The sequence below is a fragment of the Alternaria ventricosa genome (genome assembly GCF_023758065.1).
Source record: "Alternaria ventricosa strain BMP 2768 chromosome Unknown scaffold_26, whole genome shotgun sequence".
In the NCBI taxonomy this organism is placed as follows: Eukaryota; Fungi; Ascomycota; class Dothideomycetes; order Pleosporales; family Pleosporaceae; genus Alternaria; species Alternaria ventricosa.
Genome location: NW_026055706.1, coordinates 252270 through 267497, shown reverse-complemented (window position 1 = coordinate 267497; position 15228 = coordinate 252270). Strand labels below are relative to the sequence as shown.

Below are 15228 nucleotides of genomic sequence, written 5' to 3'. Positions count from 1 at the left end.
CGAGCCTTCCGATCCATGTAAGTTGGAACGGATAACAACCTACATGGCGTTTCGAATGAAGTCACGGGCGGGGCCCGAAGTTTGCACGATTGGTCGAAGATGCTGTTCTCGGTGCATGCATCGGTCCTGAAGTACTATAACAATAGCATTGTGCATCGCACAGGATGTACTCCGCCGACAATGTAACCTTTTTGTTGTCGTCATGCGGTCATTTCCCGACAGCATGTAGTCAGCCTTCGTGATGGAGTGTGCCTTGCTGCAAGCAATCTCGCCCGCAGTGTCTTCCCGAGGGACGGAGAAGTGGCCACGACCTACATTTGCAATCATCCAGCAACGCTCCATGCCACGCAGTCTCAGTTCTTGTGTTTACTTCTCAACGTCCAAGGATCGTCTGTACATTAGGCATGTCTTCAAACTCTTCTGCTCTGCCCTCCTTTGCATGCCATGGTCGAGGTTCGCATATACCGCTCTCCGTACGTTTCCAATATGCGCTTTCGGCACGCAGGCTGCGTGTTCTTTTCATGGTTGGAGCCTTTCTTCTGCTAGCGGGTGTCTTAGTAAGGTACGATGAGCATGTTGCTCGACTTCCAACCCAATTCCGAGAGTTCACTAAACACAACCCTCCTTCCAAAACGGAGTCATTGCAGTGCTCGATGCCAATCACAGACGAGAGCATAGTCTGGTCAGACTTCGCATACGTACAATATGTAACAAACTCGAACTACCTCTGCAACTCTCTCATGATCTTTGAGGCGCTCAGACGACATGGGACGAGAGCCGATCTTCTCATGTTGTATCCACAGAAGTGGAAGGTGCCCAAAGATGTACTCGACGACGACGCACCCCCAATCGAATATGAAGGCAAGCTGCTTGCTCAAGCTCGGGACCAGTATCACGCAAAGCTGAACCCTATTCAAGTAAGGACGTATGTCAATGAGAAGGATGCGACGTGGCAAGACAGCTACACGAAACTGTTAGCATGGAATCAGACTCAGTACAAGCGCGTGATTTCTTTAGACTCAGACGCGACGCTCCTGAATGTACGTTCCTCTCCCCGTTGACAGGCGAAGCTGTCGCTTGCTGCAATGACCGGTGTTGACGATTAGTAGCATATGGACGAGCTTTTCCTCCTTCCCACGGCTCCTGTCGCCATGCCTCGGGCATACTGGCTTGAACAGTTCTTCCTATCGTCCCAACTCATAGTCATCGAGCCATCGGAGGATGGCTGGCAGCGGGTGCAAAGCGCAATGGAACACCACGAGGGCTATGACTACGATATGGATATCTTGAACAAGGTGTTCGGTGCGTCGACTCTAGTGATACCGCATCGTAGATACGATCTTTTGACTGGTGAATTCCGTCACCAGATCGACCAGCATGATGCTTACCTTGGTTCGTCGAGGGAAGCTTGGAATGCAAGGGACGCACTGAAAGAAGCTAAGTTTGTCCACTTTTCAGACTGGCCGTTGCCGAAACCGTGGTTGAACGCGACAGAGGAACAGGTCGCAAGACAACAGCCGTCGTGCAGATCAGTTTCGGAAGGCGAGTGGGATTGTACAGACCGAGACGTGTGGTTGGAGCTTCGCAAGGACTTCTCGGAGCGACGTCTGGTATGTCATGTTCTGTCTTCTCCAACGTGCGGTACTGACAGCTCGCAGCGGGTGTGTGGGAAGGCTTACGACAACATCTAGTTGCCATGGAAGATACGCGACGCATCGTGGGTATGACACTCTATGTCGGGAAAGTGGTTGATGTTGTTGGTTCCACCTCGTAGTCCGTGGAGCGAGTTGAGATGTCGTGAAAGACGTCTGTCTAGTTGTCGTGCCAGCAGCCGAGGGCTCCCTCGTTGTGCAGATTATCGACTCAATTAAATTGAACACCGTAGGCCGAACCCTAATTCTCATATCGTACATTGTCGTATCATGCATGGCGGAGTGGTATTGTCGATGGCGCAGCGGACACGGTGGTACAGCGGAACAGCGGAGAAGGAGCCGTGAGCCCACCCAAGCAGCTAACGATAGCTTCCCTGCGAGCTTGGTCAGCCGGACTGTATATGATTAGTATATGCGTCATATGCCAATGTTGGTACCTATAAATGCTGTGGTACCACAATGTCACGATACGTGCGAGATCTCCAAAGATTGAATCTATACACACACACAGCCGCAAAAACATGTCGCACCTCCAGTATTACGCATACCCTGGAAAGGGCGAGTCGGCCAGAGAGAACACCAGATACAGCCAGTCAGTCCGGATCGGCGACCGAATCGAATGTGCAGGCCAAGGTAACTCATACCCGTGACTTCCTTGAGCTCCACAAACTGATGACTGCGACTGTAGGTGGATGGGATCCCATGACCAGACTCATACCCGCAGACATTGACGCTCAGATCGACCAAGCTTTCCAGAATGTGGAACTCGCTCTGAGGACCGCTGGTGGGAAGGGCTGGTCGCAGGTGTTCCGCGTAAACTCTTACCACATCCCTATGGACAATGAGGCCTTGGGGGCTATGGTGCGGAATTTCAAGAAATGGATGCCGGATCATCAGCCTATCTGGACGTGTGTTGGTGTTGTGAAACTAGGCGAGGATGCTATGAAGGTAGAGATTGAGGTTTCGGCCCATGATCCTCAATAGGAGACGGTGATGTGAGGTTCGACGAGAGCATGTTGGACGCGTCCCTCAGGGAGCCGTAGATGGATTCAACAGGACGACGTTCGCAGCCTATGCATGCGAAAGTCGATCTCTTGTATGAGATTCGGGATGTTGCAGAGAGCCCAATTCGAATTGCGACCAGTCAGCATCAATGCGAGATGGCGTGGGCAGTGATGCATGATGTGGAAGGTGCGCACTCTGTGACGGAACACGTGAAAGGGCGATGAGGCTTGCCAAGACCATCGGCGCAACTTTCGCCGACGGGATTCTTCCAGTTCTAGCTCTTGCGACGCGCTCCGTACTCCACGCGCAACTTCGCTACCAACTCCATCAATCCCAATATCCCATTTCTGCGCCCAGACGAACACCTTGTACACGATGCCGAAGTTCTTCTGCGACTACTGCGATGTCTACCTCACCCACGACAGTATGAGCGTGCGGAAGGCGCACAACAACGGTCGCAACCATCTCCGCAACGTCCAAGCCTACTACGAGCAGATATCGAGCGACCAGACACAGCAAGTCATCAATAGTATTACCGACGCGTACAACACAGAAGGCCAAGCCAACCCGCTGTTCCAACAGAACCTGGCTGGTGGCTTCCCTGGAGGACCTATGGGCGGGATGCCCCCAATGGGAATGCCACCGATGGGTATGCCTGGATTCCCGCCACCAGGAATGCCGCCCATGGGTGGAATGCCTCCAAACTTCATGGGCCGCGGAGGTCGTAAGTTGCCGCATAGTTACCACTTACGATCCCATACTGACAGCGCGACAGCTCCAATGCCACCCAACGGAATGCCACCCTTCCCTCCGCCAAACGGTATGCCACCGGGCCCTGGCGGTATGCCGCCCTTCCCACCACCGCACATGGGAGGCGGCCCACCCCAAGGAATGCCGCCCTTCCCATTCCCACCACCAGGACAGGCAGGCTCACCCCCTGGAGGAATGCCTTACCCACCACCGGGTGGTATGGGAATGCCGCCTGGAGGACCTCCTGGCAGATACCCTCCTGGACCACCGGGACGTTAGGAGCGACCTGGTGCACATGGAGGAATGATACCTGCCTTTGGTCACGACAACTATGCAGCTGAGGCCCTTGAGGCGGGAATGAAGAGGAAGAGGCAGAACGATGAAGATATACCCGGGGTTTCCATGAGGGGTGGTGGACGAGAAGGAGGTGGAGCAGCTACAGGCGCGAATGCTATAGTCCCGACACGGATCAAGAGGGTATAGCGCAGGCTGGGACCATACCCTAGGGGAAGCGAGAGCAGTGAGACGGCTGTGAAGGCACGTGGGAACAAGTACGTCCCATCCCCAGGCTGTCGCGATGCTTTCGGCTCACGCTTATGTAGTATTACTTGTCATAAAGTTCATCAGTAATTACACCTAATGCGGATTACGAAATCTATATCGAAACTTACAACACGCTCATTGCTTTCAGCTGACGACCACCTCCTATCTACTAAATAGCCTCTTAGCAAACGTTTCAACATCCATCATGTCTATGCTCAACGCTTTATTCACCGTCCTGTTCATCTCCCACCACACGCCATCCCTGGCGAATACCAGCCTGTACTTCTTGATACCATCTTCTGGCGCCGAGTCAAGCTCCTGCTTCAAGTGCTCAATACTCCACGCCTCCTGCTCAACCTGCTTCCCGCTCGCTCGCTTGAGAATATCAGCCAGCTGCCCGTAACTAATCGTATCACCCGCAATATACAAGACACGGTCCTCAGCTTCCACATCCTCCGCGATAACCCTCGTCAACACCCGTCCAATATCGTTCACATCCGTCACAGTAACCTTGTGATTCCAGTCCCTCAGACACCTAACTACCACTTTCCCTTGCGCCTCTTCACTCCGATCCACAATCCCCCAGAACTGCTCGAAAAGAAACGACATGAAAATCCCCGTACTAACGACCGTCCACTTGACATTGCTCTCCTCAGCCTTCTCCCTCAACAAATCCCTCACATCGCGCTGCGCACCAAACAACGGCATCATACCCTCTCCATCACCAATGACATCGTAATCAACACCCCACTGCCAGGGAAAGAACCATAGTCTGTCTTTCCCCTGCTCTTTTCTGATCTTGCCAGCCAACAGAGCTTCCTCGGCGAGTTTGAGGACGCTGCTGGGATCGGCGCCGAAGCCTGTGGCGGAGATGAGGATGTCGTATGCGGAGAACGTTTGTGCGAGGTCGGGAGAGGGGGAGGAGAGGTCGATGGCTGTGAGGGAGATGTTGGGGGATTGGAGGTGAGTGTATTTGGATGGGGAGCGTATGCCGACTGTGATGTGGGTGTTGCGGAGGGCGGAGAGGTGAGGGAGGAAGGCTGAGCCTAGTTCGCCGGCGCCGAGGAAGAGAATGGTGGTTTGGGGGGTGGTCATTGTGGAAAAATGTTTGATAGTGTGGTGTGCGAGTGTTATGGGATGGATGTTATGTTGAGGGAAAGTAATCTAGAGTTCGCATCTGGTAGCACTTTCTTGTTATATGTACGTGGGTATAAGTCATCACATTAGATCAAGAACAAGATCAGGTCATCTCTATCACATGCGAGGTATGCAGTCCCATGCTTTTGTACATGTTTCTATGGTGGGGAATTAGCGCGGAGATAAGACGTGGGAGACCGGACTTAGTCGGCTTTGGATGGAAGTTTTGAGGTCAGGGAAGGAACGAGTAGAGATGCTTCATCCAGTCCTGGCCATGCACTGGTGTAATCCTTCAGAAAGCAAATCAACGTGAGTACTTAACTAATGCAAGCGATAACATGACATGGTGCACAGGTGAGATTCGGGCAAGCATATTGACTACCCCTCATACCTGACTTGAGAGTGAGTTACTGAGAATAGAACATCGTGTGAACTGTGATAGGAGGATGTATGCCTGCATGGGAACCTGCACCCTCACTACGGGCACTTTATTAGTGGCTTGACAATGTCATGTCCAAGTGAGGTCAAATGTCGAGTAAGGGCTCCGGTGCTGACGGACCGCGCTAAGCCCAAACAACGCTAGTGGTTCGCCTATCAACCTTGGAATTTTGAAGCCTCCAGGCTTTGTGCGCAGTGCTCTTCGACGAACAACTATTAACACCCGAGTGCGCCTACGTCCATCCCAAGCAGAAGCCACTCATCGCAATCATGGCCGAGCAACTCGTACTCCGTGGCACCCTCGAGGGCCACTCCGGCTGGGTCACCTCCCTTGCTACCTCCCTGGAGAAGTGCGTATACGCGGGATGAGGGAAAATGCACGAATGCGCAATACTGACACGCGATTAGCCCCAACATGCTCCTGTCCGGATCGCGCGACAAGACTCTGATCATCTGGAACCTGACCCGCGACGAGACCTCCTACGGTTACCCCAAGAGGAGTCTGCACGGTCACTCCCACATTGTCTCCGACTGTGTACGTTCACTACAAAATTGGGCAATTGGCTAGCTAGGAAGCGACGACAGCTGAGCTGACAATTGCTGCACAGGTCATCTCCTCTGACGGCGCCTACGCTCTTTCCTCATCGTGGGACAAGACTCTCCGCCTCTGGGAGCTCTCCACCGGTGTCACCACCCGCCGCTTCGTCGGCCACACCAACGACGTTCTCTCCGTCTCCTTCTCCGCCGACAACCGCCAGATCGTCTCCGGATCGCGCGACCGAACCATCAAGCTCTGGAACACCCTCGGTGACTGCAAGTACACCATCACCGACAAGGGCCACACCGAGTGGGTCTCGTGCGTCCGCTTCTCCCCCAACCCCCAGAACCCCGTCATCGTCTCTGCTGGTTGGGACAAGCTCGTCAAGGTGCGTACATCCGCGTTTACACCAATTTCTCCCTTTCCTTGTTTATATGATGAATATCTATGTATTTGCTACTTCAGAGCTTCGGCTATGAGACAATTATCACCTAGTACTGATTTACGCTCCTCACTCGATCTACTTCAAGCCACTTCAAATTCGGGAAGCTGACAATATCCAGGTCTGGGAACTCGCTTCCTGCCGCATCCAGACTGACCACATCGGTCACACCGGCTACATCAACACCGTCACCATCTCGCCCGATGGCTCTCTCTGCGCTTCCGGTGGTAAGGACGGAACCACCATGCTGTGGGACCTGAACGAGTCCAAGCACCTCTACTCTCTCTCCGCCGGTGACGAGATCCACGCCCTTGTCTTCTCCCCCAACCGCTACTGGCTGTGCGCTGCCACCGCCTCCAGCATCATCATCTTCGACCTTGAGAAGAAGTCCAAGGTTGACGAGCTCAAGCCTGAGTACATGGAGGTTGGCAAGAAGAGCCGGGAGCCCGAGTGTGTCTCCTTGGCCTGGAGCGCCGACGGTCAGACCCTGTTCGCCGGATACACCGACAACCGTATCCGCTGCTGGGGTGTCATGGCGAGGGGATAAGGTAGTGCATGTTGGGTAGTGCAACGGGGCGTAACGGGAAAATCACGATTCCACATCTTCTGTAGCATGCCATGGGTTATGATTGATGCTCATGCGGGATGGGTTTGGGACTCTTCCGGCATTACCACGTCCAGGCGCTTAGAGTCAATGAAAATTCTCAAGTCCAAAAGTGGTTGCTTGCCATGCGTGGTGGTTTATGTTTTCGTATGTGGGCTATGGAATGTTAAGGTTGCTCACTGAGACGTCCTCCGCGACGAACGAAGTGTCTCGCTGCTCGGATATGGTATGGGATAAAAGTCTTTCATATGATAATCGCATCCCAGGATCTTTCCAAAACACATGCGATGGCCTTTTTACAAGTTGCTGAACTTGGGGCTCGTCTTCTTCAACCCACTCATCATAGCATCCTTGACATCCGCCGTCTGCAACATAGCCGCATTCCACACAGCCGTGTAATTCAGTCCCTCACTAATCGGCCTATCCCTGGAGTAATTGATAATCTCCTTCGTTCCCAGCACCGCCACCGGCGACTTGGATGCAATCAACGTCGCCAACTTGGTCGATTCAGTAACCGCCTCTTGCTTATCCTTGTACACCTTCGACACAAGCCCATGCTGCAGCGCCTCATCCGACCCAAAGATCCGCGCCGACAACGCAATATCCTTGACCCAGGACAGGTTTCCAACAGAATGAGGCAGACGCGATAAAGTACCAATATCAGCTGCAAGACCTATATCCACCTCTTTCACACTAAATCTCGTCGTCGTCGTACTCACACGGATATCACACGCTAGACTCATATCCAGCGCTAGACCGAAGGACACGCCGTGCAGCACGCAGATGACGGGTTTCTCGCATTTTTCGATGTCGGTGATGCAGGATTGGAATTCTAGGATGTGTCGGCGGAGGGCGTTGGCTTTGCGGGCGCCATCTGAGATGTCGGCTTGCGTGGATAGGGCGCCGTTTTCTGAGGCGGCTTGCACGTCGAGGCCGGCGGTGAAGGCGCGGTCGCCGGACCCGGTTAGGAGGACGGCGCGGACGGAGGGGTCGTGGGAGAGGGCGCGGAAGATGGTGGAGAGGTTTAGCCACATGCTGGGGGTGTGTTAGTTTGGGGTTTTGTTGACGTGTGTGCATCATATGGAATAGAGGTTAAGATCGATTTGGACATCATCAATGAACACCGTTTCATATGCACCTGCCCAACAATATGTGATCTTGGTGTGCATCCTTCTTTTTCATCGCAACACGTGATACGCGCTGATTCCGAAGCCATTAACCCGGACCTCCCGCAAAGCAGATGAAATGTCGTTTACTTACACCTCTTTGAAAGCATTCAGCTTCTCCGGTCGGTTGATCTCAACATGCGCAACATGTTCAGCCGGGAATGAGACATTGAAGAACTCTTTCTGGTATGCTTCCGCCATTGTTGCTTCGTGATCGCGTGGTTTCGTTCGATGTCCTTTGTCCTTGCTCTTTCTCTTTTCTTATGATGAAGCTGGTGAAACTTCCTGTTCGGAAAGGTGAAAATTAATGTCACGAAGAACGCCGATACGTCCGTAAGATGAGGAGTGAGATGTCGTCGGCTCCGATGACCTGGGTGGGCGAGTCGGTTGGAGCTTGTGATGATCGAGCCGAGGTAGAGTGAATACGGTTAGCGGGTTACCAAATGCGATACCGAGCGGATCGATCTCCAACGGCCGAAGCGCAGTAATAGCAGAACTTGACATGCGAATTTTTGACATGCGAATTTCACCTCGAAACGACCAACGAGATATTGAACCCGGTTCGACAGTGGTATATAACGGTCGTGTGCCTTCTCCGGAGCCATAGCCAACACTATAGTAGCTAACCGACGCCACTATGCGACGATGTCGCCTATGAACCTTTTCCATCGCATAGCGTACTAATCCCCCGGCCCATGGACAATCCGATGTCAAAGAAAGCCATGTCATTAATTTCTCGCTATTTTCAGTTTGTGATATCATGTTCACGCGAAGAGTAAGAAGACATCCCTCACGGCAAGGCTGTGGCTGCCTAGTCATCTGACAATTCTCAGCCTGATGCGCCCAGTCTGTTGCTTCATATGCGGATGTCCTTTCATTCATCAGCTCCATGCGACCGCCACCCAGTCACGCATCTCAGCTCGTCCATCATTAATGCCAACTCCAAGCATTCCAATACAATAATTGAACATCATCATGTCGTACGTCCAAGTATGGAACTGCACCCAGTGTGGTCGGGAGAATGAGCAGACAATACAGTGCATGGCTTGCAAGGCCTACATACCCCGCGATAATGATGCAGTCAGATTGGAATTAAGACCTGGTCCTTTGATCAAAGCTTCGCCTGAAACAGGGAAGGTCACGTTGGCCCACCAAACGACCAAAGAGTTCCTAGCCACATTCGATCACAATGAAGATAACGAGCATGAAATCCCAGCATCAGTGGAGGCAGCGGACAGCGCACTTGTGGTTTCACAGAAACAGCAAAGGGTACAGGAAGATCCAGATGATGACGCATCCGTCATATCCACAACATCGGATTCTTTGGACTCCGTGTTCTCCGTAGAGTCCTCGGACACTCTAGCCACGGCACTCTCGAGAGAAAGCGGGTTCTCATCTGAACAGATCGAACGCGCTACTCAGATCTTCGTCACCATATTACTGCAGGATCCGGTCCTGATACCTTTCTATGAAGCAGCTCGCAACGGCGAAGAGATCGGGCACAAAAGATTCGAGAGACATGTTCGTGGAGCTATCAAGACTTATGCTGGAGATCTAAAAGACGAAGCCAACGACCATCTTGAATTTGCCGCTTCCCGTCTTGTCCATGTGAAGGCCCGTGTAGCTGCGCGATGCGTTGCCGGCGGACTTGAAGATAATCTTCGAATTCTCCGAGGATATGCCTGTCTAGTCAATGTCTACCCGAGAACACTGGAACCGGAAGATAGTTCGGAGGACGAGGCAGCGGAGCGCCCCCTTGATGCAACTGAAATTGAAGATTTGGAAGCTTTCCGCCATTTCTTGATGGAGAGCAATGCTTATGCGACACTGCAAGCGCGTATACGCGGATTCTTCACGAAGTATCTGACGACGTCACATAAACCGACGGTCGTGGACGGACCCACGCCAATGTCTGTCGTCAACGGCGATATGAAACGTACATGGCGTACATTCAAAGAGGAAGCGAGCGGCCTAGGCCATAGTCTGCTCCTGGGCTTTGACCGATCACTTGGCGCGAGAGCCGCCTTGTTTCTCCTACTAGATGCTGTCTTTTTGTTGACCGATGATGTCTTCATTTCCTTAGGGTGGCTGGAGCCTTCATTAATGCCAGGTTGGACTCGAATAAGAAGTGACAGTGTGAGTCTCCGAACGATTTTCGTGTGATGAACGTCACTGAAGTTCACCGTAGAGCTCCGGCGATCGATTCTTCGACGACTTCATTGAACTACGAACGGATGGCATCAAGGAATTAGTACAAGAGATGCGACAGTCTTTACCAGACTTCAAGATTACCGCTGTGTCCTACAACTACGTTTTCGCTGTCCAACGATACACTACTAGGGTCTCAACTTGGCTACATCACATTAGTAGCAGCATACTATTATTGCTTCCATGGCACAACCGTAATCATACAGGCTTGCCTCGGCACAACATCAGTGGCACAGCTACCACAACGAATACGATACCCCCAGGGAGCCCACAGCAACAGCTCAACACTGTCCATCTAATGACCTGCGTACATCGCAATCGCAACGATCCAGCACTACTTCAAACCGACATTTATACCATCAGAAACGACCAAGCACTCTTTACCCTCCTCAGAAGCAAGATAGCTCAACGCCGCAACCGTTTACTGCGCCTATTATCCTGCCGTTCTATCCAAGGAATATTCTTCACAAAGGTCAGTCAAATAGCCAAATCGAGCATGCCGACCAGAACTAAGATGATCTTAGTTCCTTCTCCACAACAACGAACATGTCGACATCCGCGACCACAACCTATCGTGCCCCTCCCCAATTTCCACAACAAGCTGCTGTGAATGCCTACCGCCAGTGCACATCATCGAGCCCTTCCCCAACGCAGAATATCGCTGCGACATCCCTTGTCCACCTGGTACTTGGCCGCCTATCGGGCCAAATACTTTGCTTCGTATGCTCAAAAGCCCGGCCAGTGTCGACAAGAAATCTACCTGGATATTGCATCGAGCACCCAAACGTGTGGTCGGCGAATTATCTACGATCGATGACCAGCCAGTTGACGGATGGGGCTTTTACTTCCAAGAAGGCTGGGATTTCGACCTCATCATCACAATCAGCTTTGTGGTCTTCATCTTAGGAAGCTTGCTTTTCGGAGTTTGTTGGTCGGTGTTGGAGCACGATATTCAGGGTGCCTTCGGCGTGAGCGCGTATATGGTGACTGCTTGTGGTCTGTTTGTAGCTTTCGTTGTGAGTAAGACGGGTTAGGCGGGCTCGACACCCGTATATCAATGTCTGTGAAGAACCCACAAGCTATCAAGATACTTACACAACATAATAGTCGTTCAGCAACACAATTCGGAACATGTTTCTAGCTCGGGTCAAGGTCATGGTAACGAGTAGAAAGACTGATTGATCTCCATCATACCTAGCAGAATGTACTCTTCGATGACCAAAGCAGATGTGCAGAAAGTCTAAAATTAATGTATTAGAAAAACGTACATATCCCGCCGCAAGCAGCGCTAACATGCAACATCTACCAAGCCTAAACAAACGAAATCACCCCTTCCCCCACTCCTCATCCCATCCATCTACCTCGGTCCAAAAGGCCTAGGTCCAATAATCTGCCTCTTCCCCGCCCCAATGCCCCCCAACTTATTCTGATTATCCCCACCCATATACCCATACTGATTGACATCCCAGCTCTGGCCTCCACCAGTCCCCGCATTAGGATCCTTGGCAGCTTCTTGCAGCGCACGCTGCGACTCTTCCCACTCCTTCTGGCGCTCGCGCTCGCGCTCCATTTCGCGCTCGAGGAGGGACTTGCTGGCCCAGCCGGCGGCTTTTGTCTTTGTTTGAGCGGCGGCTCGGCGGGCGTCTTCGCCGCGTTGTTCCGAGGTGGATGTGAGCTCGGGTGGGATGTAGGTTTGGGGTTTGGGTGGTGTGGGGGCCGGGTTGGAGGAGAGGTAGCGGTCGGTCCGGCTCTGCTTTGTGTATGTGGCTGGGTCGGGAAGGGGTCGCGTGGTTGGTTCTGGTAGTGGACGCGTGGGGAGAGATGGCGCTGCGGGTTCGGGGAGGGGTCGCGCTGGCTGTCTCTGTGTCTGGTCCCATTGCTTGCGTAGGTACTCGCGGTCGTCTGCTTGCGCCCATGAGACGTTGCTGTCTTGTGGCGAGGGAGCGCGGGGTGGAGGCGCTGGTCGGGCTCGACTCTTTGATCGCTCGCGCGTACGGCTCTTGGACCGCGATCGCACCTTCTTATCTGACAGGCGTCCTTCGCGCTCTGCCTGGTACTGGCGCTCGCGTTCTTTGGCCTCTTCGAGCTGGCGCTCCAGCTCTCGTATGCGGTCGCGTTCAGCGTTGGGCTCTTCGCTGCTTCCTCGTCGGCTACGCGGTGACCTGACCTTTTCAGCCTGGTATTCGCTCAGGTACTGCCCCTTGAGCCTGGCATCGCTTCCAGCGCGCTTTCGTCTCGTCTCGGCGTCGATTCTATCCTGTGCCTCGCGCTCTTCACGTTGGCGTTGCTCCTCCTCCAGCTTCCACTGGCGCTCTTGCTCTTCCCACTCGCGCTTCTGTTGATCCAGTCGCGCCTGCTTGGCTTCCTGCTGTTTGCGTGTCTCCTCTTCCCACTTCTGCTCCTCCTCTATCCGTATGCGCTCTTCCTCGGCTTCGCGTTCGACGCGACGTATGTTCTCGGCCTCCTCAGCTTGCAAACGGAGTCGCTCTTCTTCGGCTGCCCTCTCGCGTCGCAGTCGCTCCTTCTCAGCCAGGTTGGGCACGTGCGGACCTGCGCTCGTGATCTGCCGCCGGCCACCAAATGAGATGCCTTGGTTGCCTTGACTCGCACCGCCCATGTATCCGTACTGATGAATGTTCCATGCCGGTGCTGTGCTACCTTCGTCGACCTTCTTGCTCCAGCTACTGACTCCGCCTGGGGGCGACTTGGGGAGACCGTTGGATGTGTATGATGTGTCTGAGCCTCCGGTGCGTGCGGCACTAAGCGTCGATGCCGTTCGTTCGGCAGGAGGTCGCGCAAGGGGGTTGAATGTGCTCGAGCCGCTGGTGTTGCTGGCGGTGCTGGGTCCTCTGCTGCGAGGGAAGCCGGGAGACGGCAGTGCAGGACTCGGCATGCCGCCAGTTGCCGTCGGGCTCAACGCGCCAGCTCCACCACGCTTCGGGCCAATGGTGTTAGGGAAGTTGGACGGGTTCTTCGCGTTGGCGACACGGCTGAAGGCGCCGAGACACTGCAGCACCTGAGCTGGATCTTTCGATTCGTAGAGATCGACGGTGAGGAAGCGATCATGGGCGGGCATGTTCAGCGGCGGCTGTTCACAGGCTCGCAGGAAGTGCGAGATGTTCTCCATCTGTATGAAGGGCATATTCGACTTCTTGAACCGGACAGGCGTGGGTATGGCGAGATTGATGAGTCTGAAAAAGTTAGCTATACTGGCCCGGCTACCTGGTAGCTCTACGGATATCACTGTACCTGCATAATACGGTCCCGTCCTTGAGCGCATCCAGCAGATCTCCCGCAGGCAGGCGCTCTCCGAGTGTGTCTTCTATCCAGCTGCGGACTTCATTGGCTGCTTGGGGGGTGTATCTGTCCATCCGCAGCCTCCGCATGTCCTGGTCCAGCGACGTTACAGACGCCATAGTGGTTGGTTTGGGCGCAAATCAGGCTTGTTGCGGTTGGGCACGAAGGTCGTGTGGGCGGTGATGGGGAGGGTGCACGAGGTGTAGTAGTGAGATATGGTAATGTATATGTCTCTATGTAAGGGCCTCGACTGCTAATTGTGTTGTTGTGGCGTCGGGGTATGCAATGATGGCATGTGTTGTTGTGTGGAGAAACTTGGTGGTGGGGGAATGCTTGCACATATGCTAACGTGAACGCACCAGCCACTCGCCCCAACGTCACCGGCCTGCGCGTCAAAGTCGCCTCCAGATATTCGCCCGCTGGAATTTGTTCGCGGCCCAACGAGACTCAGCATGGCGGGCGCACCGGGTCCAATTCGCAAGGCATGGTACCAATGGAAGATGAAGCGCTTCCCCTGGCGCAAGAAGTGGCTTGTGGGTGAGTGCAGGCCACAACAGAGGTCTCTGGCGTATCCTTGCTTCCAAGTAATAACACCTCGTAGGCTTTGATCTCCAGGGCAACACCTTTTGGGAATTCAAGGACGCTCTGCACGCCCTGCGCAACCGACGGATAGCAAAATACAGTCGCAGCACTCACTATGGCGACGTGCAAATATCACGTTCGTTCCTTCCATATCCAGTGTTTGACCGAGGCTGACTGTGGCAGCGTCATGGATGCAATGGCTGAGACACACGCGCTACGAACCCCCCACCGTCGCCGAACAACACCAGGACATGATGAGGCAGGAGCGCATGAAGCAGCTCGCAGCGCAGGCAGATGCACGATGGGCTGAGAAGCCGTCAGCGCTCGATGCGCCGGATAAGCAGCAGCCTGTGCAAATGTTGCAGTCGCGAGACCCAGACAGCGGCGTCACGCAAATGAATGCCGACCAAGAGATACGTGACAGCATAGAGCCACCGCGATCTCTGGATCAGGAAGCCGCGAGACCAGCGCCAGTAGAGCCCGGACAACCCGCAGAGCCGCAGCAGATGCCACGCGACCCGCCAGCACCGCCTGCCGAAGACGACGCGCCTGCCTTCACACCCAGAAAGAGAATGAAGAAGGAGCCCAAGGACTCGCCGTGGAAGCAGGCGGCTCAAAGTCAGGAATGGCAACCCCAGGGCTGGAGTCCAGCGCCAACCAAACGACGATCATGACCACGTTCAATAGCGACTGTATAACTACCTGTTTCAATATCTGGCAAACATCAGCAACCGTGTGCGATATTTCAATGTTACCAAAATACTGCTTTCTGTCCGATCAACTATTTCATGTTGTACACTGTCAAGATGATCCTCTGTGGCGCAGGATCTGTCATGCCACGCTTCCCAACTATGGCTCAGATCCTG

The 15228-nt window shown here is 53.7% G+C and overlaps 8 protein-coding genes across 8 annotated transcripts; 5 read left to right on the top strand and 3 right to left on the bottom strand.

Annotated features, from left to right (window-relative positions):
* Positions 1 to 788: 788 nt before the first annotated feature.
* On the top strand, positions 789 to 1691 carry J4E93_010082 (uncharacterized protein; the record flags this gene model as incomplete). Its single annotated transcript, XM_049347968.1, has 4 exons — positions 789 to 1004; positions 1110 to 1302; positions 1561 to 1610; positions 1659 to 1691. The coding sequence occupies 4 exons, from the start codon at positions 789 to 791 to the stop codon at positions 1689 to 1691; spliced, it is 492 nt and encodes a 163-aa protein (XP_049194945.1).
* Positions 1692 to 2173: 482 nt separating this feature from the next.
* Positions 2174 to 2636, top strand: J4E93_010081 (uncharacterized protein; the record flags this gene model as incomplete). Its single annotated transcript, XM_049347967.1, has 2 exons — positions 2174 to 2285; positions 2341 to 2636. The coding sequence occupies 2 exons, from the start codon at positions 2174 to 2176 to the stop codon at positions 2634 to 2636; spliced, it is 408 nt and encodes a 135-aa protein (XP_049194944.1).
* A 396-nt stretch (positions 2637 to 3032) lies between these two features.
* On the top strand, positions 3033 to 3686 carry J4E93_010080 (uncharacterized protein; the record flags this gene model as incomplete). Its single annotated transcript, XM_049347966.1, has 2 exons — positions 3033 to 3381; positions 3433 to 3686. 2 exons carry the CDS (start codon positions 3033 to 3035, stop codon positions 3684 to 3686), a joined length of 603 nt encoding a protein of 200 aa, XP_049194943.1.
* Positions 3687 to 4112: 426 nt separating this feature from the next.
* On the bottom strand, positions 4113 to 5045 carry J4E93_010079 (uncharacterized protein; the record flags this gene model as incomplete). The annotated part of the gene is made up of 1 exon (XM_049347965.1): positions 4113 to 5045. The coding sequence occupies one exon, from the start codon at positions 5043 to 5045 to the stop codon at positions 4113 to 4115; it is 933 nt and encodes a 310-aa protein (XP_049194942.1).
* Positions 5046 to 5795: 750 nt separating this feature from the next.
* On the top strand, positions 5796 to 7052 carry CPC2 (cross-pathway control WD-repeat protein cpc2; the record flags this gene model as incomplete). The annotated part of the gene is made up of 4 exons (XM_049347964.1): positions 5796 to 5875; positions 5934 to 6060; positions 6134 to 6451; positions 6627 to 7052. The coding sequence occupies 4 exons, from the start codon at positions 5796 to 5798 to the stop codon at positions 7050 to 7052; spliced, it is 951 nt and encodes a 316-aa protein (XP_049194941.1).
* A 353-nt stretch (positions 7053 to 7405) lies between these two features.
* On the bottom strand, positions 7406 to 8476 carry J4E93_010077 (putative secondary metabolism biosynthetic enzyme; the record flags this gene model as incomplete). The annotated part of the gene is made up of 2 exons (XM_049347963.1): positions 7406 to 8144; positions 8370 to 8476. The coding sequence occupies 2 exons, from the start codon at positions 8474 to 8476 to the stop codon at positions 7406 to 7408; spliced, it is 846 nt and encodes a 281-aa protein (XP_049194940.1).
* Positions 8477 to 11840: 3364 nt separating this feature from the next.
* Positions 11841 to 13899, bottom strand: J4E93_010076 (uncharacterized protein; the record flags this gene model as incomplete). Its single annotated transcript, XM_049347962.1, has 2 exons — positions 11841 to 13674; positions 13733 to 13899. 2 exons carry the CDS (start codon positions 13897 to 13899, stop codon positions 11841 to 11843), a joined length of 2001 nt encoding a protein of 666 aa, XP_049194939.1.
* Positions 13900 to 14232: 333 nt separating this feature from the next.
* J4E93_010075 (uncharacterized protein) lies at positions 14233 to 15036 on the top strand (the record flags this gene model as incomplete). Its single annotated transcript, XM_049347961.1, has 3 exons — positions 14233 to 14317; positions 14382 to 14498; positions 14546 to 15036. 3 exons carry the CDS (start codon positions 14233 to 14235, stop codon positions 15034 to 15036), a joined length of 693 nt encoding a protein of 230 aa, XP_049194938.1.
* Between the last annotated feature and the right edge of the window lie 192 nt (positions 15037 to 15228).